This window comes from Lactuca virosa, chromosome 1 (assembly GCF_052849685.1).
Source record: "Lactuca virosa cultivar CGN04683 chromosome 1, Lactuca_virosa_CGN04683_v6, whole genome shotgun sequence".
In the NCBI taxonomy this organism is placed as follows: Eukaryota; Viridiplantae; Streptophyta; class Magnoliopsida; order Asterales; family Asteraceae; genus Lactuca; species Lactuca virosa.
In genome coordinates, this window is record NC_136426.1 from 160,193,895 (window position 1) to 160,221,729 (window position 27,835).

At 31.2% G+C, this 27,835-nt stretch overlaps 1 protein-coding gene across 1 annotated transcript; it reads left to right on the forward strand.

Annotated features, from left to right (window-relative positions):
• Positions 1-6,932: 6,932 nt before the first annotated feature.
• LOC145160609 (brefeldin A-inhibited guanine nucleotide-exchange protein 5-like) lies at positions 6,933-27,281 on the forward strand. The gene is made up of 34 exons (XM_079079884.1): positions 6,933-7,234; positions 7,959-8,031; positions 8,179-8,368; positions 8,654-8,775; positions 8,883-8,941; positions 9,242-9,299; positions 9,386-9,470; positions 9,571-9,738; positions 9,821-9,876; positions 9,986-10,055; positions 10,137-10,205; positions 10,323-10,442; positions 10,544-10,600; positions 10,688-10,776; positions 11,624-11,720; positions 11,813-11,911; positions 11,985-12,185; positions 13,116-13,226; positions 13,294-13,478; positions 14,451-15,077; positions 16,468-16,885; positions 18,287-18,526; positions 18,632-18,755; positions 19,542-19,690; positions 20,743-21,099; positions 21,942-22,108; positions 22,208-22,353; positions 23,505-23,576; positions 23,661-23,845; positions 23,914-24,021; positions 25,147-25,283; positions 25,509-25,785; positions 26,884-26,979; positions 27,070-27,281. The coding sequence occupies exons 1-34, from the start codon at positions 7,123-7,125 to the stop codon at positions 27,130-27,132; spliced, it is 5,187 nt and encodes a 1,728-aa protein (XP_078936010.1). The 5' UTR covers positions 6,933-7,122; the 3' UTR covers positions 27,133-27,281.
• Positions 27,282-27,835: the final 554 nt, after the last annotated feature.

Sequence of the window (27,835 nt, forward strand, 5' to 3'; positions counted from 1 at the left end):
GTAAGCATAAATGCTTAGTGAGTTCCCCAAAATACCACACACAACATATATTAGCCACTCGAGGCTATATCTCTGTTTGACCCTCTGGTCAATGTGTCTCAGTGGAACCCTCCAGTCCCATAACTCTGTGGGCCCTCTGGCCCTAACTCTGTGGACCTTCCGGTCCTAACTCTGTAAACTCTGTAACATACACAGCATAAATCACATAGAAATCACATCATGCAAAAGCATACAAAATACTCTGTCACATAACTCTAATTACCACTCTAGGTAAAGTATAGTGAGAAGACTCACCTCGGGTAACTCGGTAATCTCGAACTCTGTAAACTCTGGTCTAGCCTCCGCCTAATCATATGAAATATACACTCTAAATCAATACATCTCTCAAGGCTAGACTATCCCCTCTCCTAGTACTCTTTGAAGGGTAAAAGACCATTTTACCCCTCTCATGGCTCAAAGACCCTAAAGTTGACCAAACCCTAAAAGTCAACAAAAGTCAACTCTCCGGGTTACGCTGCGCGTACCAAACATGTACGTTGGGCGTACCCGGCGTCCTCACAGAAACGGGGTGCGCGACCCCTTACGCTGCGCGTACTGGGATTACGCCCCGCGTAACTCCTAGTTTCAGACCCTAAGCTCATTGAGGTCTTAAACAGTTAAGACCCACGTCTAACTTCTAAATCTGACCATTTCTAAGCCTCTTAATCCATAAAGTTGATGACTTTAAGCCTTTGCATGGCTGGACAAGTCACTAACACCCATATCATTCCATTTCCCAACTCTAGAAGCTCATAATTCAAGCATGACCTCATAACAACGACCAAGATGGGATTTTTATGGATCTACAACACATATATCACTGAAATGGGACAGATCTAGGTCCATGGAGTACATTACACTCATAAAGTCTCCACCTTTGGGACTTTTAACCCTAGAAATGGTCCATGCAACATTAAACCAAATAAAGAGGAAAGTTTCGAACTTTATACCTCTAGATGAAGCTCCTTTCTCTGAAGATTTCAGATCCAAACTTGCACTTCAAGCCCTAGCCTCCACAAGCTCTTCTTCTTCTTCTTCACTAACACACCAAGACACTTTTAGCTCTAAAACACACACACTCAAGCTAAGGACGATAGAAGGCTCTCTCTTAGGGTTTCTCTCTGAGGGATGGTGGCTGGGGGCAAGACCATCTCATTCCTTTTATAGCCCACAAGCCACAATTAGGGTTTTGCACCTGGGCCAATTACGCCCAGCGTAACTCTGGGTACGCCCAGCGTACCTAGGCGAGTCCACGTCCAAAATAAGCGCATGAGTACACGCAGCGTACTCATTTGCTACAATTTCCACTCAAGGGCTAATTTTGACAACTTGACAAAAGAGAAGGGTTAGATAGCTGTACCTGAATTTCGTGATGTTACATATTTTGAGGGAATTCACTAAGAATTGACTTACAGTTGTTGAATAGCTGCTTTACAAGTTGTTTATCCGACAGTGGAAAGGCTCATGCATGACTGTATCGGCATCGAAGCATCAATATAGACTTCCGCTAAGATACTCTTTTATATAATAATGAATTATAATGTTTTGTAAGACTTATATTTTTAATAAATAAAAATGAAAAATTTTCCTTTGAAATTCAGGACGTAAGAACACACCTTGTGTGTCATGGAATAAATACATATCTTTGGTTGGCAAATCTGTTAGGCCTTTTGTTTCGTTTTGACTTAAGTTGTAGAACTTGTTCTAGTATTTTATTGTGTGAAGACAATGTAATTCTTCATAGCAAATTTATGGAAGATTGTAATGTTTGTATTATTCATTATATGTTGTGAATTGTGATCAAATGTTTACGTCGCAACCCTGATGTTTCCGCCGTCGGTCGGGGTGTGACAAACTGGTATCAGAGCTAACGTCTATATCAAATAAGTACTTTTCCAGGAGAGTACGACTATAGTATAGGGCTTACTCATAGGTCTAGGTATTCCTAAAACTAAAACATCTGACAAATAGGTTTATCCCTATAAACCTACGATACATTATGCTTATGTTCTTTCTTTAGACCTACAACTCCATACTCAGGTTTATTTCTATAAACCTACAAGTGTTAAGTATTGTTAACCATACTACTGAAGAACTACTGACGAGAGCGATGTAAGGAAGGATGTGTTGCTTGAGTTGTTGGATTTCAGGAGGGCTAAATGCCAAAATGGGTCCGCCCTCTGACTATCCTGACTGACCGGAGCCTTATCAGCTAGACCTAACACAAACACAACAAATACGAGATATAGAGTTATATATGAACTCAGTCCAACGATGAGAACACATGTATATACAACCCGAACATATAGAAAGCTTGAACCCTCATCAAGAGTACAATGTAAGGTTTTAGGTCAAATGCCTTAGCTAAGTTTTGTTGTATGTAGGCCGAACCACAACTAATAGTAGACTGATCACTTATGTTTAATTATGGTTAGACTGATGCACAATCAGTGGTGGATGCTCATGAGGGCCACAGGGGGCCATGGCCCCCCTGTTTTTTGAGTTATCATACAGGTATATACACTTAACCAACTTGTAATTTATCTTATGGCCCCTCCAAGATTTTTGACTTTGTTTTTACACATGACTAAACATAAATATATATATATATATATATATATATATATATATATATATATATATATATAGCTAGGTTCATTTGTTTAAACTAATTATTGTGTTATTGTATGCATAAATGTGAGCCAATCAAAATTTAAAATATAAATAAATAATTAAATAAATAAATAAGGGTAAATAGGTAATTTGATAACTAGTTTCCACAAATAATATCCTATAATTATGGTAACCATTGACTGTTCATGAAGATTTATGATATTCTTCTGCTGTTCATCGTGGTATATTTTCTGTTTTTTTGGATCTGAATTGTTTTCAGACAAAAGTCTTTTGATTCAATAAATCTATGTTTCAAAGTCAAGTTTTTATTGTGTTCGATCCTACTGTTCAATTTATTCTATTTGGATCTGAAAATCGATTATTCCAACTGATGTTACGCCTACTGTTCATCCGATTCAAAGAGTCCAAATCGTCCATCGTGATATGTTTCCGTGCAGATCAATTTTCGTTGACCTAAATGGTAAATGTTTTCTCTTTCCCGTTCTCTCTGCTTGTCGCATCTTCTGTTCATTGACTTGATTCCAAAATTGTTATTATCAATAGTCAAAATCAAGTTTTTGTTCATGTTCAGACAATCGAATCCAAGTTGTTTGATTTGTTCTTCATCGATTTTGGTCAATCGATTGATATGGTTGTGATAATTTTTGTTTTCGGGAATCATTTTTTTTATCTGGAACTAAAATTGGATGTCTCTTTTCTGAATATTGATATCAAGTAAAAAGTGTTTAGCTGCTCAAATCGGAATCGTGTTGATAAATGGTACGAATCGGAATTAGATTGGATATTCATCGGAACTAAGGAAATAAATGGTCAAAATCTGAACCGTTCTTATGGTAATAAACGATTTGGCAATCGGAATTGAGGGGATATGAAGTTAATTTCGGAACTGTTTCTCACGAGAATGGACATTTTCGGAATTGAAGTGCCAGTCAAGCAAAAGGTCAAAATCAAATTTGTGTATCTCATGATACGAACGATCTCACTACGAACCAACGAAATCAGGGACCAAAAGTGTCGTAGGTGAGGACCTCGGTGGTGTTTGCTTGAAGATCACGATGTTTCCTTGTTTTGGCAGTTCCAAATCAACCACATGTAAAAATTTCTTTTTGGATTTTGTTTGTTTGTTTAATAGAAATCGTTAGGGTGTTTGGGTTTGCTGGGAAATCAATGAAAATGAAGGGAATTTGGGTTTGTTGATTCACAGGAAATCAATGAAGAAGGAAGAAATTAGTTTTTTTTTTTTTTTTTTTTTTTTTTTTTGTTTTAGCAGCCTCTAGTTGCGTCAACTTCTGTTTCTTAGAAGTAGTGATTTGGGGGTGGTGTGGTATGAACAATTTATGTATGTTGTTCATCCGAAATTAAAAGTTGTTTTGATGCACACCAAGCGCTCGCTAAAATGCTTCAACTGAATGGTATTTCTTCGTTTATAGTATTCTATCAGAAAAGAATGTTTTTTTATGATAATCATGAACATATTTTGTTAGAATGCCCCGATTTAATATAATTATTGGTAAATAAATTCCAATTCTATCAGAATGGAATCACGAATTCCAATTATGCTGGAATGGAATATAGATTTTTTCTCACTAATTTATTCATTGGATTTGTTTCCACAGAAGTTGATGCTTGAAGAACGGACCACGAAATTTGAACGACGCCTCTTAGCAACATTATTCTTTTAGAATAAATTAGTGTATTTGTTAGATTTTGATGTTTTTTTTCCCGATTTGAAAGTGTTTTAGTTTTATTCTATAACAATAAATGTAATTCTTAGCAATTGTTACATGTATTCTATAAGAATTAATATAATTTTTGTTTTAATTTTTCAATTGCTGGTTCGAGAATTTGTTATTCTACAAGAAAAATATGTTCAAGAATATTTTTATTATTTTATGGTTCAAGAATTTTTTTACTTTTTGAATATATTCAAACATATTCTGTCAGAATGTCCGAATTAAAAACCTAATAATTCGTAAAATCAGATTTTTAAAATTAATAGAATCTATGATCCCTTAAAATATGCAAACTTCCTTTATTAAATCTATGTTAATTGACTAAAATACCCTTCTAGTTAAATTAGATGGTATTTTTCGATTATTTTTAATTCAATAATATGTATTAATCACTTTCTTAAAATAAGTAAAATGATTGACCCATATTTATGCATACAATAATACAATAATTAGTTTGAATAGAATAACCTAGGCATATATATATATATATATATATATATATATATATATATATATATATATATATATAAGATTATGAGATTTATAAGTTAAGAAACTATATAAGTATTTAACTAGGAACACGAAAATCACTGAAAATTTCAAACCATATTAGGATATCATTTAAGTAGGAAACTAAAGCAATAAAAAAACAAATAACTATTCAGAGATATACTAGTTGTTGATATTTGGGATGATAAAAACCCTAAAAAAAATCTTTGTTGCGATTGGGAAAAGGGTTGCCAAGCTCACAAGAAAATATCACCGCCGCCGTTCGTGCCCTTTATGCTCACCTCCATGTGCTAACCGTATATTGTCTATGGCATTTGTCACACCTGCCAACTTCTCCGACCGGCGACCTTCAGGCACATGGCTCTCTCCACCGGAGAAAAAAACTTGTACGCTCTCATTCTCTTTCTTAACTTCTTTCTATTTTTTTCTCTTTCTTTCACAAGTCATAACTCATAATCGAAGATGAATAGTTGTCTTTGAAAACAAAAAATCTGAAAAGCTAAAAGTAGACTGACAACTCCTTGTTATATGTTATTATTTAACCTATTCAGTTTTATAATCTAAAAAGATAGATACTTTTTTTTTTCTAAATCGAGGTCATCTAACAAAATTGAATTAGAATTTTAGAAAGATTTTGTTTGATAAAATGTGTTTATTAATTGATATATTATTTTAATATTGGTTAAATTGTTAATTGTCGATCTAGTATAATCAATTGCATCATTTACTGAATTAAAAATATATTAATAGATTGCAAAATGTATTTGGAATTGTTATTTTATTATATTGTTTTTAAGTCTTAGATACATTTGGTATATAGTGTATATTAGCATGGAAAATCAATCAAGAAAAACAAAAAAGAAAATTGTGTATATGATTTTTTATGTTTTGGTTTCGGCCCCTCCAATTTTGATGTTTGTGTTCCGCCCCTGTGCACAATTGAACTTGGATATGGTAGCCGATAGACTAAAGCGCTTGGAGATTGTCTGAAAACTTAAGGAAGATCAAAGTTTCAAAATACAAGGAAAAACAATTTGGAACCCTCAAAACTTTTGGTAAGCACCTCATAAATATTTACTTCAGATCCACGTAAGACTCAAATCTACGTAAGACTCAAAACCTCATAAATATCAATCATATTTGATATTTATTTTTGAACACTAATCACACAACCACAATTCTCTACGGACGTCACTAGTAGAAACATTATAGGGACCACCAACCAACGACTGCACAACACTTACACAACACGTTCAAATCAACGTAGAGAAAATTGTACGAGAGTGAAAGTGAGTTTATTATTATTATTATTATTTTTATCCGTCGTTGATTGATGTTGGTTTCAAGAAGAAATTAGCGAATAACTTCTAATCATAGTTAGATGTTGATTGTGGTGGTGGTTTGAGAAGATGACAGTGGTTAGCGGTAAGTCGATGGTTTTCTAATCAAAAGAGTAAATTACAGGTTTGGTCCCTGATGTTTACTAATTTTCATAGTTTTGTCCCAATAAAATTAACTTTATAAAAAAAATAAGTTTAAACTCCATGTGGACAACACGTGGATGAAGGCGGTCAAAATTAGCCTACGCGACATGTACATAGAAAAATAAACTGCTGAACCTCCTATATAATGTCTCAATGGATTAATGGTGACAAAGTTGGAAGTTTAAGGACTTAATTAATACTAATCGAATTTTAGTGGGCAAAAGGTGACAATTTTAAAACTTCGATAGCCAATAAAGTCAAAATTCCTTTTAATAACAATCCACAAAGAAATTAAACTAACATCACATGTAAATCTTTTAATTAATCACATATTAAAACGTGAAGATTCCTTGAATCGTTTGATCTAATTCAAAATATTGCTCCATAATGACTTAAATAGACAGACTTTCTAACAAGAGACGATTCTTGTGATTTAGGTATAAATCCAAGGATGATTTATGCAATTCACTCATTTTATGCAATATTTAAGAAGCTATAAATTCTCATTTGAAAAATGTCAAAACAGAGCAAATATCGAAGCTACCGAAACTGCAAATTAACAGGAAAGGGGACGTTTGTAATTCACTCTTTAATTTGATTTGTTCCACCATGAACAAGAATCGGATCTCACAGCATGAGAGAGTGATCCTCACTCATGATCTTTCATTCAGATCTCTCAACTTATCGACCTCCCATTCCCTGAAAAATCCACAGCATTCAAAATGGCTGGAGGTGCTGCGGGAGGTTTTCTTACTCGGGCATTTGAATCAATGCTCAAAGAATGTTCGGGGAAAAAGTATAATTCTATTCAGACTGCAATCCGTTCTTATCTAGGTTTGTATTTCTATTCTGTTTTTGTTTCATCTATTAGATTTCTTCGAGATACGCATATCCCGATTATGAAATTCACTGTGTGCTTCAACGTCTGTAATTCGTTAGCCGCTTTATGTGTTACATTAAATGGAATTTCTATTAGCCAGCATTATTTGATGAAAAACTGCCATTTTATATCGACATGGAACCTGATGTTTTTCAAACGAAACTTTCACACAATTTTGTGTTTGGCTTCGTGCAGATTATAAATCAGCTTTATGCTATCTTATAGTACTTGTCATTAAGGTTAATTTAGATGATATATCGTTCTAAAATTCAAGCTTTCCATCAATTTGTACCATTTTTATCTATAAATGGACCCAAAATTACATTATCCCTCTCTAATGGCACCCTAAAATGGGACTGATGAAATGAAAACTCTATATAATTGACATAAATAGCGACTTGGGGGATGTTTGGATGTGTGTTTAAACTGATTATAGTGATTTCAATTTTCAACTTTCAAGTCACAATAACTACTTATTTATGTTTGGCATTGAAAACTAAATGTTATACTTATATCTGCAACTCTCATTGAATACTCATGTTATGAGAATGTAGCCATGAAAATATTATATTCTGAAGTAAGACCTTGTACATTTTGTGAAAGTTTTGGTAATCTTCCATGATTTAGCTTCATTGTATGAAACAAACATTGATTGTTCTATTCCCCTTGCTTTTCCAGATACTTCAAAAGCAACCAATCAAGAGGCAACATCAAGTAATAGCAACAAATCACCTTCAACTAATGATAAGAGGTGCCTACTGTAAATTATAACTACTTGTATACATAATATTAGGCATGAAAAAGGGGCTTCACATGTCTGTTTATTGAGAGGGTGAGATCTTGTAATATGAACTTAATTAACATTAGTTTCATTTATCAAAATGGAGCTTTGTTGCAGTGATGATGGGACTCCAAGAAGTGAAGTGGAGTCAGAAACAAATGATTCAAGTGGAGGCATCACAAAGACTTTGGCAAATGCTGGATGTGCTTTGGAAGGAGCTCAATTGGAACTTGTTCTTAATCCACTTCGACTTGCATTTGAAACCAAGAATCCAAAACTTATTGAACTTGCATTGGATTGTATTCATGTATGTTGTTTTCTATTTAGTTCTTGTAGTTTTAATTATATGATATTATAGAGGGAAACTAGAGAAAAACCATTATATATGTTTGACAGTTTTGAGGTTTAACCACTTATACTTTATAGATGTGTTTCACTAACATTTTTGTTTCAGAAAGTTTAGGATCTTTCACACTTTAGAGATTTTGTTATTATATTGCATACAAGTTTATGGAAAGTTGTGATTAGTGTATTTGAATGAAACAAAATATCTGTTTATAAATATATTCAAACAAACATTTTGTAAATGCAGAAACTCATTGCTTATGATCATCTAGAAGGTGATGCTGGTTTAGAAGATGGAAAAAATATTCCATTGTTTACAGACATATTGAACATGGTGTGTAGTTGTGTTGATAATAACTCACCTGATAGGTATATCCTTCGATTTTTTTTTTCTTTTCATTTATTTTACTTGATTGTTTCTCACTTTCTCAAATACTTTAAAACTTTTATGACAACTTTTGTATGCATTCATGTAGTACAATTCTTCAAGTCTTGAAAGTGCTACTTACTGCAGTATCTTCTGCCAAGTTCAGAGGTAATTTTTAAATGCTTGAAAGGATTCTGTTATTAATGTTATTAATTTATTATTCTTCTATTGTTATTTACTTCTGTTATCATTTTCTTGTTTGTTTTGAAAAAATGAATCTTTAATTAGCAAGAATCATGTCATTGTTACAATTTACAAAAAAGAATCTATAATTTCAATTTATAAATGTTTAGTTAAAGAATCAAACACAATGACAATGCCACATCATATGCCACATAAGCATTCAAATCTGCCACTTCAGGTTGCTATAAATTCCTTTTTGAAATACCATTTTTGTTTTTTTTTCAGTTCATGGGGAACCATTGATGGGAGTAATTAGAGTGTGCTATAATATTGCTCTTAACAGGTAACTATTAATTTATATTTAAATGTTTATTCCACTTTGGCAAATTAAAGTATTAAACTAATAAATTTTCTTTTCAAATTCTTTAGTAAAAGTCCTGTCAACCAAGCTACATCCAAGGCTATGTTAACTCAAATGATCAGCATAGTATTCAGGCGAATGGACAACGATTCAGTTTGTACTCTAGAAATTTATGTTCATTACTATTTTATACATTATCCACTACACTTTTTATTTATTTATTTATTTTATAACTGTATTTCTTGAATTTTAGGTGTCTTCAGATGATTCACCTATAAACAAAAAAAGTGATGCATTCATGAGAGTTCAAGAAAGTTTATCAGTTGATGATGATAGCCAAATGTTGACTCCAACTGCCAACAGCAATTCTATTGCACCCCTTGAAGAGCTTCAGAATCTTGCTGGTGGAAATGACATAAAGGTCCCTATTTTTTATTTTTTATTTTTTAAATCTTGTGAAAGTCAAGATCAAGATCAAGATGGTTGACTTTTTTGTTTTACAGGGATTGGAGGCAGCTCTTGACAAGGCTGTGCAACTTGAAGATGATGGAAAGACTAGGTATGTATATATATATATGTATGATGAAAACTTTTATATATTTTGGTTACAATAATAACATATCAATTAGTAATTTCTAATTTATCCTTTGAACTTTATATTCTTTAAGTGGGGTTGATTCTGAGAGCATGAGCATTGCAGAACGTGATGCATTACTTGTTTTTCGCACCCTTTGCAAGGTTTGTAATTTTTATGTATCAAATTGTTGATTTTTTTCGTTTAAAATTTGATTCTTGATTTGATTTATGCTATAAAAACAGATGAGTATGAAAGAAGATAATGATGCATTCACCACAAAGACACGAATTCTATCTCTTGAACTTCTACAGGTTATTTACAGCAGCTAATTACTAATAACTTGTCTTTCTTGATAAAGTTTAATGCAATAAATATAAACACAATTCCATCAATTTCTTCCTTATAGCATCAAATTGTTGATTTTTCAGGGCTTGTTAGAGGGTGTTAGTTACTCATTTACTAAGAACTTCACTTTCATTGACTCGGTCAAAGCTTACTTATCATATGCTTTATTGAGGGCATCTGTTTCAACATCTTCAACAATCTTTCAGGAAAATTTTCAACCTTCAATTTCCATTCTTCTTTTCTTATTTTGTTTCATTTATAAATCTATTATGGATTTTGGAAATGATGTGTATCCTTTTTCTTACAGTATGCAGCTGGGATCTTTTCAGTGCTTTTGTTGAGATTTAGGGAAGGACTTAAGGCAAGTTATAACATATAACTGTTCTATGTGTTGTATTCATCTCTTTGTGATTCACTTCAATCAACATGATTTAATATCAATTTTCAGATTGAAATTGGCATCTTCTTCCCTCTTACTGTTTTGAGACCTTTGGATAGCTCAGAATGTCCTTTGAATCTCAAATTAATGGTGATTCGGTATAATTTCTGCTTACTATATTCAGATTCACAGAATTATAACAAACCAAAGTTTGAAATATGAGATTCTAAATAGAGATGATCAAGCTCCATTAATTTGCTAAAGGAACTTAGAGTAAATTACAAAAATGGTCCTTGTAAACTTTCTGATTTTTATGGTGTTTAGTCCAGAATTGAGATATTTTTCAGTTTTGGTCCTTATTTCAAGTTTTCATATCAGTTGTGGTCCTTGGGACTTTCTGGTTTAGTCTTTAGTTCAAGGTTTCATATTGATTTTGATCCTTGTTTTAAGGTTTCAGGAACCAAAATCGATATGAAGCCTTGAAATAAGGACCATATTTGAAAAAAGTTTCAATTTTGGTCCTTATTTAAAGGTTTCAGGGACCAAAATCGATATGAAACCTTGAAATAAGGACTATAACTGAAAAAAGTTTCAATTTTGGTCATTATTTCAAGGTTTCAAGGACCAAAATCAATATGAAACCTTGAAATAAGGACTATAACTGAAAAAAGTTTCAATTTTGGTCCTTATTTAAAGGTTTCAGGGACCAAAATCGATATGAAACCTTGAAATAAGGACCATAACTGAAACAAGTTTCAATTTTGGTCCTTATTTCAAGGTTTCATATCGGTTTTGGTCCCTAAGACTTTCTGATTTTGGTCCTTATTTCAAAGTTACATACCGATTTTGGTCCATGTTTCAAGGTCCCAGGGACCAAAATTGATCATGAAACCTTGAAATAGGACCAAAACTGAAAAAAAGCTTCAGTTTTGGATCAAACACGGTAAAAATCAGAAAGAAAAGGGACCACATTTGTAAGTTACTCATGATTTTATTATATAACAGGATGCTAGAGAAGATTTGCAAGGATCCTCAGTTGCTTATTGATTTATATGTGAACTATGATTGTGATTTTGAGGCTCCTAATTCATTTGAAAGAATGGTATTATGATTTATGATTATAAATTATTCAGTTATTAACTTCTGCATATGTGTTTTGTTCTTAAATGGTGTTTTTTTTTCATTAAAATTTAGGTTACAACTCTTTCCAAAATAGCTCAAGGGACACAAGATTTGGATCCTAACAATGTTAACTCTATCCAAACTGGAACACTTAAAGGATCCTCACTTCAGGTTTGAAACAATTGATGCTACAAACTTATCAAACATTTAATATATTTACGGTTTTGCCCTTGGTCTTTTATAGTGCCTTGTGAATGTGTTGAAATCACTTGTTGAATGGGAGAGTTTACGAAGAGAATCAAAGCAGAATAAAGACAAAGATAGACAATCTGTTCATGGAGATGTGACACCTCGTGATTCAAAAGCAAAAGATAGCAATGGATTAACAAGTAATTTTGAGAAAGTTAAGGCTCAAAAATCCACCATGGAAGCAGCCATCTCTGAGGTATTTGAATCTTTGATACTCTGTTCAAATGCTTTTTTTGAAGTTTAAAGTAACTCTAGATTCCTTGTGAATTTGAGAAAAATATATGATACCCTTTTAGCTGAATAACAAATGCTATCAATTTGGAAAAAATTTGGTCTCAAAACATGTGTCTTTTCTTGGAATAGAGATAAATGCAAGAAATAGCAACATACGTTTTTTGATTTGTTTGTTATAGCATCCTACTTTGAAAAATGTACTCAAATGCTATAATTGGGTAGATTTTATAAAATATAATGTCTTAGGGTTAATCTCAAAAAAGACCTTATATTTTGTGTTTTTTCCGGATTAAACCTTAAATTTTAATTTTTGCTTGAAAAAGACCTTTTATTTTTTCTGAAAAGCCCTCAACTTTGTATTTTTTTTTTCCGAAAAAAACCCTCAACCTTCTAAATGCTTCCAAATAAACCCTCAACTTTTTTAGTTTTTCTCCTCACATTTTATAATTTCTTTTGGAAAAAATGACTAAAAGGGCCAAATTGGAAAAAATGAAAAAAATACAAGGTCTTTTCAGGCAAAAAATAAATTTGAGGTTTAATCCGGAAAAAACTCAAAATATAAGGCTTTTTTTTTTTTTGAGATTAACCCGAAAAAAAAAATGAAAATGCTGTATTATAACATCTTGCTTTCACTTCTTTCTATTACAACATTGTACTTACATTTTTTTTTCTTATTAAGGCATTTTCCTTTGAAATATATAGTTATATACACATTAATAACATTGTACTTCCATTTTTTTTTTCTTTTTTAGACATTATATATAAAAAATCCACCCAACTATATAAGATTTTTCAAAGTACAATATTGTAATAAGAAGAAATGAAAGTAGGATGCTATAATAAACAAATCAATAAAACTTATTGAGTTATTTCTATCATATATAAAATACAGTTCAACAGACACCCTGCAAGGGGAATTGGATTTCTCACAGCAAATAGGTTAGTGGACAATACACCTGTTGCAGTTGCACTTTTTCTCAGAAACACATCCAGTTTGGATAAGGTACATCTTCTTATTTTGTAAAAATTAAGGTTTAAACATAAGTAAATATGAAAGAGTTGACTTTCAGGCTATGATTGGTGATTACTTGGGTCAACATGAAGACTTTCCTCTTGCTGTAATGCATGCTTATGTTGACTCCATGAATTTTTCTGGAATGAAATTTCATACAGCTATTCGTGAGTTTCTTAAAGGGTTTAGACTTCCTGGAGAAGCACAAAAGATTGATCGAATAATGGAAAAATATGCAGAAAGGTAATATAAATTTTTATTTTTTTTGTTTGATTTTAGATTCATATTATATTGTTATATTATATAAGACAAGATTCGTATATAGCAATTTACAATTCTGTATATGGGTAGATTTTTCAAAGTATAATGTTCTGATAAGAAAAAAAAATGAAAATTTCAATGTTTTAATTTTGGTAGATTTTTCAAGGGTTAATCTCAAAAAAGACCTTATATTTTGTGTTTTTTATAGATTAAACCTCAAATTTATTTTTTGCCTGAAAAAGACCTTGTATTTTTTTCATTTTTTCCAATCTTGCCCTTTTAGTCATTTTTTGAAAAAAAAATGGGTTTTATGCAGAAAAGTCCCATTATTTTGGGAAATTTTTTTGATAAAGTCCTAATTTTTTTTTTGAACAGAAAAGTCCAGATTAATAAATATTTTGCCAAAATTAACGAAAAAGTTCTTATTTTTATTTTAACAGGAAATGATAGATTATTGTGTAAAATTAAATAATCGGGACTTTTCCAGTTCAAATTTTTTTTAGGACTTTATCAAAATTTTTCTCAAAATAATAGGACTTTTCTGCATAAAACCCCCAAAAAAGTTGTAAAATTGGAGGGTTTTTTCGAGAAAAAGTAGACAAATTGAGGGTTTATTTGTCAGCATTTAGAATGTTGAGTTTTTTTTTTTCGGAAAAAATACAAAGTTGAGGGCTTTTTTGGAAAAAACGAAAAAATACAAATTCCTTTTCAGGCAAAAAATAAATTTAAGGTTTAATCGGGAAAAAAACACAAAGTATAAGGTCTTTTTTGAGATTAACCCATTTTTCAAAGTACAATACCTTAATAAAGTAAGAAACTAAAAACACAATGTTTCAATAAGAAAAAAAAACTGAAAGTACAATGTTGTAATTAGGTAATTTCTCAAAGTAAACTGCAATAATAAACAAATAATTGAAAGTAAAAGTTTTCTTGAATATATTGCCATTGTTGCAGATATTGTGCAGATAATCCAGGTCTTTTCAAGTCTGCAGATACTGCATATGTTCTTGCATATGCAGTCATAATGTTAAACACAGATGCTCATAATCCAATGGTGTGGCCTAAAATGTCAAAATCTGATTTTGTGCGCATGAATGCCACAAATGACCCTGAAGAATGTGCTCCAACATATCTTCTTGAAGAAATATACGATTCCATAGTTAAAGAAGAGATCAAAATGAAAGACGAAAATGTTACAATTGGAAAAAGCAATAAACAAAAGACAGAAACAGAAGAAAAAGGCGGGGGCATTGTTGGTATTTTGAATTTAGCTCTTCCAAAACTGAGGAATTTATCTGATAAAAGTGAGAGTGAAGGTATTATTAGAAAAACACAGGAGATATATAGGATTCAAGGAGCAAAAAGAGGTGTTTTTTATACTTCACAAAGGATTGAGCTTATAAAGCCTATGGTTGAAGCTGTAGGGTGGCCTTTACTTGCTACATTTTCTGTTACAATGGAGGAAAAGGAAGTTAAGGCACGTGTTGCTCTTTGTATGGAAGGTTTTAAAGCTGGAATTTATATTACACATGTGCTTAGAATGGATACCATGCGATATGCCTTTTTGACTTCATTAGTCAGGTAAATACTAAATATAATCTTTTTTTTTTTTGGGTAGATTTTGAGAAATAGCAACCTACTTACTGAAACCTATTAAAAAAATGATGACATGGCGTCGGTTGTTGCCGTGTCATCATCCACATCACTTGCCACGTATACAAACAAACAAACAAACCCCATGATGTGGAATTTTCTTAGATTTGAATAAATGATGACATGGCGTCGGTTGTTGCCATGTCATTGTCCACATCACCTGCCACGTATATAAACAAAACCCATGATGTGGAATTTTCTTAGATTTGAATAAATGATGACATGGCGTAGGTTGTTGCCATGTCATCGTCCACATCGCCTGCCATGTATACAAACAACAATGATGTGGAATTTTCTTAGATTTGAATAAATGATGACATGGCGTAGGTTGTTGCCATGTCATCTTCCACATCACTTGCCATGTATACAAACAAATGAAACCCATGATGTGGAATTTTCCTAGATTTGAATAAATGATGACATGGCGTCGGTTGTTGTCATGTCATTGTCCACATCACTTGCCACGTATACAAACAAATAAAACCCATGATGTGGAATTTTCTCAGATTTGAATAAATGATGACATGGCGTCGGTTGTTGACATGTCATCTTCCACATCACCTGCCATGTGTACAAAACCCATGATGTGGAATTTTCTCAGATTTGAATAAATGATGACATGGCGTCGGTTGTTGCCATGTCATCGTCCACATCACCTGCCACGTATACAAGAAAACCCATGGTGTGGAATTTTCCTAGATTTGAATAAATGATGACATGGCGTCGGTTGTTGCCATGTCATTGTCCACATCGCCTGCCACGTACGTATACAAACAAAACAAACCCCATGATGTGGAATTTTCCTAGATTTGAATAAATGGTAAACTTTATCTTTGATCATATCAGTAAAAGAGGCAAATACGTTGCTGTTTCCTACCATTTACCATTTTACCCTCCATACCCATTTCATGGGCCCCAACTCAATTCTCAGCACATTAAGTTTATGGGACCCACAATCTCAATTCTATGGGCAATGTACTTTACTTTTAACCACAATTGCAACATATTTTCAGTTTCGACATGGTGTTGGTTGTTGCCACTTCATCGTCCACATCACCTGCCATGTATACAAACACCCATGATGTGGAATTTTCTTAGATTTAAATAAATGCTAAAATTTATTTTTTGATCATATCTGTAGGCAAAGTACATTGCTTTTTTTTTTTTTCCTAAAAACTATGTTATTTGTTCATACCATTTACCATTTTGTGGGCCCCATTCCATTTCTCAATTTCTCAATTCTCCTTAAATCAAGTAAAGATTCATTTCTTAAAAGCTAATTAATTTACAACTGAAGTAATTATTTATACAACTGCAGATTCACTTTCTTACATGCACCAAGAGATATGCTGAGTAAAAACGTTGAAGCATTAAGAACTCTTTTAGATTTATGTGATTCAGAGCCTGATACACTTCAAGATACATGGAATGCAGTTCTTGAATGCATATCAAGGCTAGAATATACCACATCTAACCCTGTTATGACTGCTACTGTTATGCATGGATCTAACCAAATATCCAGGGACACAATTGTCCATTCACTTAAAGACTTGGCTGGGAAACCAGCTGAGCAAGTTTTTTTAAACAGTGTTCAACTCCCTAGTGAATCTGTGGTGGAATTTTTTTCTGCTTTATGTAACATTTCAGCTGAAGAATTGAAGCAGACTCCACCTCGTATTTATAGCTTGCAGAAACTTGTGGAGATTAGTTACTACAATATGGCTCGTATTCGCATGGTAATAATTTTTTTTATTTTTTTATTTACAAAATTTTATTTACTTGATACATAGTTTTATAAAAGTGTTTGTATTTAATGAAAAAGATGAAATAAAGAAAAGGGTAAACTACATATTTCGTCCCCTATAAGGAAATTTTTCACTCAGACTGTCCCTATGGTTTGGTTTTGGTACGTGATGGATGTGAAATGACTATTTTGCCCTTATATGATTTTTTAAAATACTTTTTTTTTGTGATTTGTTTATTATTTAGGGTTAATCTCAAAAAAGACCTTATGTTTTGTGTTTTTTCCAGATTAAACCTCAAATTTGTTTTTTGCCTGAAAAAGACCTTGTATTTTTTTTTCATTTTTTCCTATTTGGCCCTTTTAGTCATTTTTTGCCAAAAAAAATTGTAAAACGTGAGGGTTTTTTTTCGAGAAAAACTTAAAGAGTTGAGGGTTTATTTGGAAGCATTTAAAAAGTTGAGGGGTTTTTTCGGGAAAAAATACAAAGGTGACGGCTTTTTTGGAAAAAATGAAAAAATATAAAGTCTTTTTTGAGATTAACCCTATTATTTATAACTTTTCTCAAATTAAATGGGCCTACCCCACCCCCTTATCTAGTAAGCTGACAATAGGAATAAACAATATAGATAATAAACAAATTATTAAAAAAAAGTTTAAAAAAAATCAGATAAGGGCAGAATGGTCATTTTATATCGGTCAGGGACCGAAACTGAAACAAAACCAAACCATATGGATGGTCCGAGTGAAAAATTACTTTTAGGGACGAAATATGCAATTTTGACTTAAGCATAGGGATGATATTTGTAGTTTACCCTAAAAAAAATAATGAAGCATAATCAAGATTTTTCAAGGAAAGTTCACCAAGGGGCAAGAAAGGAAACCTTGAAAATTTTTTGGGGATCACCCAAAGTGGAAAGTTTTGCATTCTTTCTAGGGTTAATCTAAAAAAAAACCTTATATTTTATATTTATTTATTTATTTTTTTCCGGATTAAACCTTTTGTCTGAAAAAGACCTTGTATTTTTCATTTTTTCCGAAAAAGCCCTCAACTTTGTATTTTTTTTTTCCGAAAAAACCCTCAACCTTCTAAATGCATCCAAATAAACCCTCAACTTTTTTAGTTTTTCTCGAAAAAACCCTTACATGTTACAATTTTTCTAGAAAAAAACAACTAAAAGGGCCAGATAGTAAAAATGAAAAAAACATAATAAATTTGAGTTTTAAAAACACAAAATATAAGGTCTTTTTTACAATTAACCCTTCTTTTTAGCTAGAAAGAAGTTGCATAAATCATTTAGCAGTTCTCTTGTTAACTTTTAGTATGATGTAATGAATAGAATATATGTATTTATTTTCACTAATTTTTAATGACTGAAAATGTTTATAAATCCAGGTATGGGCTAGAATATGGTATATCCTTTCTAACCATTTTATTGCTGCTGGAAGTCATCATGATGAGAAAATTGCAATGTATGCCATTGATTCTTTAAGACAACTTGGGATAAAATATTTGGAACGTGAAGAACTTGCTAATTTCACATTCCAAAATGATATCTTGAAACCTTTTGTTATTTTAATGCGAATCACTCGAGCTGAATCAATCAGGAGATTGATTGTCGATTGCATTGTTCAGGTATAGATAAATCATGAGGGCAAATTTGTCTTTTTTTTTTTTCCATTGAGTCCATTAAGTCAAAAAGAAACAGGAGCTTGAAGGTATTATTGGTTTTTGAAACAGATGACAAAATTAAAAGTTGGAAGCATTAAATCTGGCTGGAGAAGTGTGTTTATGGTTTTTACAGCTGCTGCTAGTGATGAGCTGGAATCAATTGTTGAAAGTGCTTTTGAGAATGTAGAACAAGGTATTTTGATGTTTTTTTTTTTTATATATATATTCCATAATTTTAGGAGAGCATTTGATGATTTATAAAGTATCTATAATGGAGTGGAATAATAATAACAAAAGAAGATATCTTGTGGACCCTAATGAAAATCATTAGTTTTTGTCAATGATGACAATGGGCAAATAGGTAATTTTAACTTAAAACTTTTCAAGAGATTGAAATGTTGCAATTTTCATGGGACTTCCCAAAAATTGAGATTTCATAGCTCTTTTTTATACCCAAAATATACATATTATTGTGAGCTAAATGCAAATATGCAATACCTTTCATTTGTTTGTTTATAGGTTAATCTGAAAAAAGACATTATATTTTGTGTTTTTTTTGGGATTAAACCTCAAAAACATTTTTTTGCCTAAAAAAGACCTTGTATTTTTTCATTTTTTCCGAAAAAACCCTCAACCTTCTAAATGCTTCCAAATAAACCCTCAAACTTTTTTTGGTTTTTCTCGAAAAAACCCTCACATTTTACAATTTTTTTTACAGGGAAAAAAATAATTTGAGGTTTAATCCAGAAAAACACAAACTACAAGGTCTTGTTTATCATAGAATCCTACTTTTATTTCTTTCTATTACAATATTGTTATATTAATCTACTCATTTATAGCATTGATCCTTGTCAATTTTTTTTATTATCATTATCACATAATTGTACTTTAAAAAATCTATAATAAACAAATAAGTGAAAGTATGTTATGTAACCCTATTTTTTTTAGTGTATCATATCTAACTTAAAGAAATTTACAGTTATATTGGAGCACTTTGATCAAGTTGTTGGTGATTGTTTTATGGATTGTGTCAATTGCTTAATTAGTTTTGCAAATAGTAAAAGTTCTCATCGAATCAGTTTGAAAGCAATTGCACTTCTTCGTATATGTGAGGATCGACTTGCAGAGGTTTGTATTTTTTTTTTTTTTTTTTTTTTAATATTCATTTATTTGTTTATTATAGTATTCTACTTTCATTTTTTACTTATTACAACATTGTGCTTTGAAAAATACAAAGTCTTAATAAGACTAAAAGTATAATGTTGTAATAGAAAGAAATAAAGATAAGATGCTATAGTAAACAAATGGGTTAATCTCATAAAAGACCTTATGTTTTGTGTTTTTTCCGGATTAAACCCCAAATTTATTTTTTGCTTGAAAAAGACCTTGTATTTTTTTCATTTTTTCCGATTTGGCCCTTTTAGTCATTTTTTTTTCCAAAAAAAATTGTAAATTGTGATGGTTTTTTTGAGAAAAAGTAAAAAAGTCGAGGGTTTATTTGGAAGCATTTAGAAGGTTGATGGTTTTTTTTTTGGAAAAAAATACAAAGTTGAGGGCTTTTTCGGAAAAAAATGAAAAATACAAGGTCTTTTTCAGGCAAAAAATAAATTGAGGTTTAATCCAGAAAAAACATAAAATATTAGGTCTAAAAAAAGACCTTATATTTTGTGTTTTTTCCAGATTAAATTTCAAATTTATTTTTTGCCTGAAAAAGACCTTATATTTTTTCATTTTTTCCAAAAAAGCCCTCAACTTTGTATTTTTTTTTTCCAAAAAAACCCTCAAACTTCTAAATGCTTCCAAATAAACCCTCAACTTTTTTACTTTTCCTCGAAAAAAACCCTGACATTTTACAATTTTCTTGGAAAAAAAAAAAACTAAAAGGGCCATATCGGAAAAAATGAAAAAAATACAAGGTCTTTTTCAAGCAAAAAATAAATCTGAGTTTTAATCCGAAAAAAACACAAGTCTTTTTTGAGATCAATCCTTATAATAAACAAATAAATGAAGTACTCTACATACGTTGCAATTTCTTGCATTTATCCCTACTATTAAAGACACTAAAATCCAGTTACATAACCAAAATTGATTTCCCTTTTTGCATTGAACATTCAAATATGCATCTTCTAAATCTACACAAAGACAATAAGATCCAATTATAAATTATAATCTTCTTATAGGGACTCATACCAGGTGGAAAGTTAAAACCAATTCATACAAATATGGATACAAATTATGATATCACTGAGCATTATTGGTTCCCAATGTTGGCTGGTTTATCTGACCTAACATCTGACCCTAGACATGAGGTCAGCAAATGTGCACTTGAGGTTTTGTTTGATTTGTTGAATGAAAGAGGAAGCCATTTTACTCCAACATTTTGGGAAAGTATTTTCCACCGAGTTCTTTTTCCTATTTTTGATCATGTGAGACATGCTGGAAAAGAATCTCCAGGCTTTAAGAAAGATGGGTGGCTTCGTGAAACTAGTGTTCATTCTCTTCAGTTGTTGTGTAACCTTTTCAACACATTTTATAAGGTATGTATTATGTAACCATTTTAATGTTTCTTTTTGACTTAATTTTGATAGAATGACTTAATGGGTTAAGCCTTAAAACCTCCCTTAATGTTATAAGACACTAATATTGTGAAAAATGTTTTTTGCAATGTAAGGGTAAAATGGTCATTTAGTCTCATTCAGATGGTTTATCCTGTGTAGAAAAGAAAATAACAGTTTTTAACACTATGGTAATGTTTCTTTTTGACTTAATTTTGACAGAATGACTTCATGGGTTAAGCCTTAAAACATAGGTTTAATGTTATAAGATGCTAATATTAATGAATATTGTGAAATTTGTTTTTTGCATTGTAAGAGTAAAATGGTCATTTAGTCTCATTCAGACGGTTTATCCTGTCTAGAAAAGAAAACAACGCTTTTTAACACTATGGTAATGTTTCTTTTTGACTTAATTTTGACAGAATGACTTCATGGGTTAAGCCTTAAAACCTCCCTTAATGTTAGAAGACACTAATGTTAATGAATATTGTGAAATTTGTTTTGCAATGTAAGGGTAAAATGGTCTTTTTGTCTCATTCAGATGGTTTATCCTGTATAGAAAAGAAACATAAACTTAATTGGGAAAAAGTAAAGCATGTCTTAATGGGTTAAGTGAGGAAATGGACTGTTTTTGAATTCAACATAATTCCTAAACATAAGGGTAAAATGGTCATTTGCTCATCCAGTCGAAAAAAGAAACAGTCTCTATGTATGGGTGTTTCCTTTTGACTTAATATAGAAATAATGACTTACTTAAAGATAGAGAAAGTTATAGGATTAAGTTTGTGTACTTTTACGATTTTGCCCTCATACATGTGATGTAGGAGGTGTGTTTCATGCTATCTCCACTGCTAAATCTACTAGTAGATTGTGCGAAAAAGACGGATCAATCCGTGGTTTCAATATCACTTGGAGCACTTGTTCATCTTATAGAAGTTGGAGGACACCAATTCATTGGTGCTGATTGGGATACCTTGTTGAAGAGCATAAGGTGCTTCTTCTTACTTTCAAGCCATTTTTAAGCTAAAATATGTTGATATATATGAGATTTTACATATTTGCCCTTGTGTCAACTGACTTAACTTAATAGGGATGCTTCTTACACCACTCAACCCCTTGAGCTTCTCAATGCTTTGAGCCTTGAAAGTACAAAGAGTCATTCGATTGTGGATGGAGGTTTGAAAGTTCAATCAGAAAGTAGTAGTAGTCCTTCTCTTATGTCTCCTTCTACTAGTGGTGAGTTTTTCTAAAGTTTAAAAAGACAATAGCAATGTACTTTTATTGATTTATTTATTAATATTCTAGCATTATACTTTCATTTCTTCCTATTACAACATTCTACTTTGCACTAAATTACAATAAAGGATTTTTACATGAAAGTCCTTAAGTTTGTCAAGTTTTGTTGATTTTCTCTTTGTGATGATTTTTTATTCATTTATGTCCTTAAGTTTTCCAAGTTATTATTATTATTTTTTTCGTTTTTACTCCTTTTACTTGTAACAACAGGTTTCCAGGTTACCATGAAATATAATTTGCAAAAGAACCCTTAACGTTACAAATCTTTTATGTTTTTACCCTAAGAATATTTTTCATATTATACGAATTAAGGTTTTTTTTTTTTTTTTTTTTTTTTTTTTTTTTTTTTTTGCAAAAGATTTGTAAACTTAAGGGCTTTTTTGCAAATTATATCTAATGGTAACATGAAAACCTACTATTACAGGTAAAAAGGGCAAAAATGAAAAAACTTGGAAAACTTAAGGATGTAAACGAACAAAAAATCGTCACAAGGACAAAACCGACAATTTTTGACAAACTTAAGGACTTTCATGTCAAAAGATGAAAAGAACAATTTTTCTAGATGATTAATCTCATAAAAGACCTTATATTTTGTGTTTTTTTTTTCTAGATTAAAGCTCATCTTAATCTTTTTTCCTGAAAAAGACCTTGAATTTTTCATTTTTCCGAAAAAACCCTCAACTTTGTCTCTCTTTTTTTTTCCGAAAAAACCCTCAACCTTCTAACTGTTTCTGAATAAATCCTCAACTTTTTTAGTTTTTCCCGAAAAAGCCCTCACATTTTACAATTTTTTTTGGAAAAAAAATGACTAAAAGGGTCAGATCGGAAAAAATAAAAAAATGCAAGGTCTTTTTCAGGGAAAAAAATAAAATTGAGGTTTAATCAAGAAAAAACACAAAATATAAGGTCTTTTATCCTATTAACCCTTTATAGTAAGAAAAAGATAGTAATTACAATGCTCTTATAGAAAGAAATGAAACTAGGATGCTTTAATTCACACAAAAATGAAAATACATTGCTATTTTATTTTCTCAATCTCTCCTTTTCAAATGAAGGTAGAATAATAATAATAAATTAATTATATTTGACAGATAAAAATTTATTAATGGTGGGAAAAGATCATCAAGATGACAGACCATCAACAGATCCACAAGAATCAGAAGGTTGTAACTTTCAAATCCCATTTTAAAAGATTAATAATATTATCTTATTCATAAAAAAAAACATTTTTATTTTTAATTTTTTAGGTCAAAGTCAAACTCCTTCATCCAAAAATGTTGAGAAATCTCCTCAAAGAGCAAGTTTACAAAGGACTCGAACAGTAGGTCAAAGATTAATGGGAAACATGAAGGATAGTCTTCTTGTTAGAAGTTTCACTTCTAAACCTAAAAACCAGATTTTGGATGCCCTAATTCCACCTTCCCCATCTAAGGTTTGACTCACTCTTTGACTTCTTATTTATTATCTCCAAAATCCAAATTGAATTTATGTAATCTTTAGGCTCATGAAGAGGAGAATGAATTTGATGAAGAAAGTCCATTTATGGGAACAATAAGAAGCAAATGCATAACTCAATTGCTACTATTAGGAGCCCTTGATATCATTCAGGTATGTGAAATTTGTTTTTTGGAATGTAAGGGTAAAATGGTCATTTAATCTCATTCAGACAATTTATGTATACAACACTTTATCTAGATAGATATCATTACCCATAGAGAAACAGACCCTTTAATTATAGTTTAGTGGCAAAATCGATAAAAATAATAGTTCAGTGGCTAAATTGTAAAATGACATAAAATTACATCTCACTTTTCTGTATTTTTTTAACCTTTTTCAGTGAAAATGGTTTTTAAGTTGTCAAAGAAAGTACAATGGTTTAGTAATTACTACAGAAAGTAGTTAACTGGCTAAATTAGTAAAATAATAAGGGTTAATTTTATAAAAGACTTTATATTTTGTGTTTTTTCCGGATTAAACCTCAACTTTATTTTTTTTGTTCTGAAAAAAATCTTGTATTTTTTTCTGAAAAAAACCTCAACTTTGTCTTTTTTTTTTTTTGGGTTAATTACATAAAAGACCTTATAGTTTGTGTTTTTTTCTAGATTAAACCTCATCTTTATTTATTTTTTTTATCAAAAGACCTTGCATTTGTTCATTCTTTCCCATCTGGCCCCTTTTAGTCATTTTTCTCCAAAAAAGTTGTAAAATGTGAGGGTTTTTTCAGGAAAAACTAAAAAACTTGAGGATTTATTTGGAAACATTCAGAAGGTTGAGGGTTTTTTTCCGAAAAAAAGAAAGTTGAGGGTTTTTTTGGAAAAAATGAAAAAAATACAAGGTCTTTGCCATGAAAAAAAATAAAAATGAGTTTTAATCTGGAAAAAACATAAAATATAAAGTCTTTTATGAGATTAAACTTTTTTTCCGAAAAAAACCCTCAACCTTCTAACTGTTTCCGAAAAAAACCCTCAACTTTTTTAGTTTTTTCCGTACATACCCTCACACTTTACAACTTTTTTTGGGAAAAAAAAGGCTAAAAGGGCCAAATCGGTAAAATGAAAAAAATACAAGGTCTTTTTCAGAAAAAAAATAAAGTTAATATTTAATCCTTGAAAAAACACAAAATATAAGGTCTTTTCTTGGATTAACCCAAATACTACAAGTAAGTTGTGACTTTTTTTTTTTTTTTTTTTTTTTTTTTTTTTTTTTTAAATTTAATATCTGGTAAACATGCAGAAAAAATACTGGAGCAAATTGAAGGGTGATCAAAAGATTACAATTCTTGAAATTTTATTCTCCATGTTAGACTTTGCAGCATCCTATAATTCCTACAATAACCTCAGGTTACGAATGCAACATGTTCCTCCCGAAAGGTTAGCCACATTAAAAAAAAATTTCCATTTTTACCCTTTTTCCTTATTCCACAACAATCCATGTCATGAAAAATAAAAAAAAGTTTCCTTTTTAGTTTGTAAGGGTATTTTCGTCATTTGTAGAGTGATCAAAGATTGGTATAGTGATGGGAGGAGGGATTCAGATGCTATTCAGAAGACAATCGACTTAATCATTCTGACTCAAACTAGTTTATCTTCATTCAGGCCTCCATTAAACCTCCTTCGCCAAGAATTAACAGGAACTTCCATTTACTTAGATGCGCTACAAAAGACAGCTTCTGTAACATCACCACATCATGATCATCATCATGATGATCATGATCATGATGATGATAGGGTTAAAGTCGATGCAGAAGAAAAGCTCGCGTCGTTTTGTGGACAAGTGCTGAAAGAAGCTTCTGATTTTCAATCGAGTATTGGAGATGCTAATAATATGGAGATTCATCAAGTTCTTGAACTTCGTTCGCCTATTGTTGTTAAGGTATTTTGATTTTGTACTTTTTTTTTTTTTTTTTAGAAATTAGTGTGAAGTTAATTTTGGTATCTTAAAAGTTATGATTGCGAAATTGGTCCCTCTGGTATCCCAAAAAGTGCAGTTTGAGTCGTTTTTTTAGACGTCGAGGGACTGAATCTGGAATTTTTGGGATATAACAGGGATGGAAGTTTTAATTTTGGGCTGATTGTGTAAATGAAAAAAAATGGACTCAAACTGCACATTTTAGGATAATACCACAGGGACCAATTTTGGTATCTTTAAAAGCTGTGTTATTGAAATGTACTATGAGTTTAAGCAACGAAAAAACGAATTTTGTTGACAACTTTTGGATAAATGGTATTTAAAATATATTTGAGAAATAGGAAAAAATAATAGTTAATTTAAAAAAAGACCTTACATTTTGTGTTTTTTCTCGATTAAATTTCAAATATATTTTTTTAATTGAAAAAGCCCTTTATTTTTTCATTTTTTCTGATCTGGCTCTTAGTCTTTTTTTTTCCAAAAAAATTGTAAAAAGTGAGGGTTTTTTCCGAAAATACTAAAAAAGTTGAGGGTTAATTTGGAAGCAGTTAGAAGGTTGAGGGTTTTTTTGTTTCAGAAAAAAGACAAAGTCAGAGGGTTTTTTTTGGAAAAAATGAAAAAGTACAAGGTTTTTTCTGGTAAAAAATAAAGTTGAAGTTTAATTTGGAAAAAACACAAATTATAAGGTTTTTTATTGGATTAACCCTTGAAAAATCTGCATTATTACAACAATACCACCCAAATATAAAGCAATTTTATGTCCTATAATTGGGGTTTTTAAGGGTTAATGTCATAAATAGATAAAGAACTATTTGTTTTTTTGTTTTTGTTTTTTTTAACAAAACACCATTGTGTTAAAAAAGTAGCGTAAATGTGTAATGAACTATTTTGTTTTTGTTCACAAAATACCATTAAAAGAATTTAAAACAATGGTGTTTTGTGAAAAAAAAAAGATAGTTTGTTACCCATTTATGATATTAACCCTTTTATTGAACGTATAATATCTATATAAATAAAAAAAAATTGAAAGTACAATGGTATATTCTCTGTGTGTGTTTTTAGGTGCTTAAGGGTATGTGCTCAATGGACAACAAGATATTCAGGAGACACCTTGAAAGCTTCTACCCTTTGATCACTAAGCTCGTATGCTGTGACCAGGTAGTAACTAACATTTCTCACTCCCCCCTTCTTCTACAAGAAGGGTATTTTAGACATTTCACTAAAAGAATATGAATGGGTTTGTTTCAGATGGATGTTCGTTGCGCTTTAGCTGATCTTTTCAGTATGCAATTACATGGATTGATCCAGTAACTCATCATAGTAAAAACACAGTTTTCAAGGACGTAAAATTACCAAAAAGACACATCATATGTGAGTAATATTTGAAACAGAAAAAGTTTTGTTTACAGTATCATGGGTTAAAATTCAATAAATAGTTTGGTAACTTTATTTCTTCTTATTACATCATTTCAAATTATTTTCTTGTTGGTGCATTATACCTTGAATATTTTACCCTTTATATTTGTTAATAGATAATAGATAATCTGTGTGATAGATGCTAGGTTCTATGTCGCTAAATGGTCCCCAATAGTTACTTAGAGATCGAATTGATGAAGTAGTTCACATGACATGGTCCAATTTTAGAGGCTATGCTACTCGGGCAACTATTGGCGAAATTCAAGTTTTTAAAACAAGCACTTTGGAAATGGAGTAATGTAAAGTATAAGGCGGAAAACCTTGAGATTTTGACTTTGAAATCTCGAATAACATTCTTGGAAGATTGTGCGGAGTCGAGGCCATTAACTGATGTTGAACTTAGTGAAAGAAATGAAGGTGTGCAAAAGGTAATGGAGCATGCACGGAGGATGGTTTTGGACTTTAAACAAAAATCACGGATTAAATGGACAATAGATGGAGATGAGAACTCAAATTTCTTTCATGGTTATGTCAACAACAAAGCCAGGAATAATCGCATTAATGGTTTGATATAAACGGTAGGTGGTCTACCAGTGCT

What these genes read in the sequence shown, in the direction of transcription:
- LOC145160609 (XM_079079884.1), top strand. Translation starts at nt 7,123, where the DNA reads ATGGCTGGAGGTGCTGCGGGAGGTTTTCTTACTCGGGCATTTGAATCA. An exon ending in CTGGTGGAAATGACATAAAG is followed by an intron (nt 9,739 to 9,820) that starts GTCCCTATTTTT and finishes TTTGTTTTACAG; the next exon opens with GGATTGGAGGCAGCTCTTGA. An exon ending in GTTCGCCTATTGTTGTTAAG is followed by an intron (nt 25,786 to 26,883) that starts GTATTTTGATTT and finishes GTGTGTTTTTAG; the next exon opens with GTGCTTAAGGGTATGTGCTC.